Genomic DNA, 1,306 nt, shown 5'->3' with positions numbered 1-1,306 from the left:
CAGGAATATGCTCCATTTTTTTGTTGGAGACAACTCATAATGGGGCATGAGCCAAGGCCAGCACTAGCTGGGAAAACTTAAGAATGTTTCAGACTGCTAAGGAGAGACACTAACTAAAAGGACCCTCTTTACACTCTCCTAATACCACGTTGGAACAGCTACTACCTGCTAAATGCTTTTTAAACAAACAGCCTTGAAAAGTAACCGACCTTGGCACACAGAACTACTGGCTACTGACAGCCCAGCGTCAAGGAGTTGCAGTAAGGGCAGCACAGGCCCACTAAGACAGCCGCTACAAGAGACTTATCATCAAGCTTTGTAAGCACAGGATACGTTGTTTGGAACGAATCTCTACTTTCACTCCCCACCGCAGCATGGCACAGCTTGGCACTTTGTTATCTGGGGCTTCCTGCTGCCAGAGACAAAACAAGCAAACGGCCTGGCCCACAGAGGCCTTCCTCGGCATGGCACTGGTGTCCCTGACACTGAAGCAGGTCACACCACAAAATGAAGAATGGCCCGCTCACCTGTTGTTTCCTGCACTGCTGTTTTCACTGGGGCTTCATCTTTGAAGACCGAAGATATCCTTAGGAGAGCCGTAACTACTTTCTCTACATCAGATGTATCTGTCTGCAAGACAGGAAAAACAACACATCAGTTCCCCGCTCGCCAGCTACAGAAGACTGGTCTCTGCTTGGGCTGCAACAAGAATGAACGGCCTCCAGCTGACTGACGTCAGCTTTGCCTGGGCTGTATCACACGGCATAAGCAACACTGGGAAACAGAGTCACTGTGTAGAAACCCTGGTGCCAGCATAAGCGCTGACTTCATCGCCTGCTTCCATAAGGTTCCTTGGGAATCCCCGCTCGCCAGCTACAGAAGACTGGTCTCTGCTTGGGCTGCAACAAGAATGAACGGCCTCCAGCTGACTGACGTCAGCTTTGCCTGGGCTGTATCACACGGCATAAGCAACACTGGGAAACAGAGTCACTGTGTAGAAACCCTGGTGCCAGCATAAGCGCTGACTTCATCACCTGCTTCCATAAGGTTCCTTGGGAGCACTGGGGAAAAGATGCAAATCTAAGTCTCAAGAGAGAAAAAGTTATCACCCCTGGGGATTAAATAACTCAGAATCAAGCAGAGAAGATCCCTGGCTCCCTACCTGCTGAGCTATCAGCACAGAGCACTTCGGTCCTAGCCGCAGCAGCTTCTCCGGTGATGGGAAAGCAAGGAACGTAGCAACATCCACAGGAGGAGAGGGCACTGGAGTTGAATCCTGAAACAGGCAGAATCCATCTCAAATTTA

The 1,306-nt window shown here is 50.1% G+C and overlaps 1 protein-coding gene across 1 annotated transcript in view; it reads right to left on the bottom strand.

Annotated features, from left to right (window-relative positions):
* RANGAP1 (Ran GTPase activating protein 1) overlaps positions 1-1,306 on the bottom strand; it is a 17,804-nt gene that overhangs the window by 6,763 nt on the left and 9,735 nt on the right. Inside the window, exons 11-12 of the mRNA XM_010159084.1 lie at positions 1,163-1,276; positions 528-630 (exon numbers count right to left, since the gene is read on the bottom strand). Coding sequence (XP_010157386.1) covers positions 528-630; positions 1,163-1,276 — 217 coding nt within the window. The remainder of the gene's footprint in view (positions 1-527; positions 631-1,162; positions 1,277-1,306) is intronic.

The sequence above is a fragment of the Eurypyga helias genome, unplaced genomic scaffold (assembly GCF_000690775.1).
Source record: "Eurypyga helias isolate BGI_N326 unplaced genomic scaffold, ASM69077v1 scaffold38949, whole genome shotgun sequence".
Taxonomy (NCBI): domain Eukaryota; kingdom Metazoa; phylum Chordata; class Aves; order Eurypygiformes; family Eurypygidae; genus Eurypyga; species Eurypyga helias.
The sequence above is the reverse complement of the archived record's forward strand: the minus strand, read 5'-3'. Positions and strand labels throughout refer to the sequence as shown.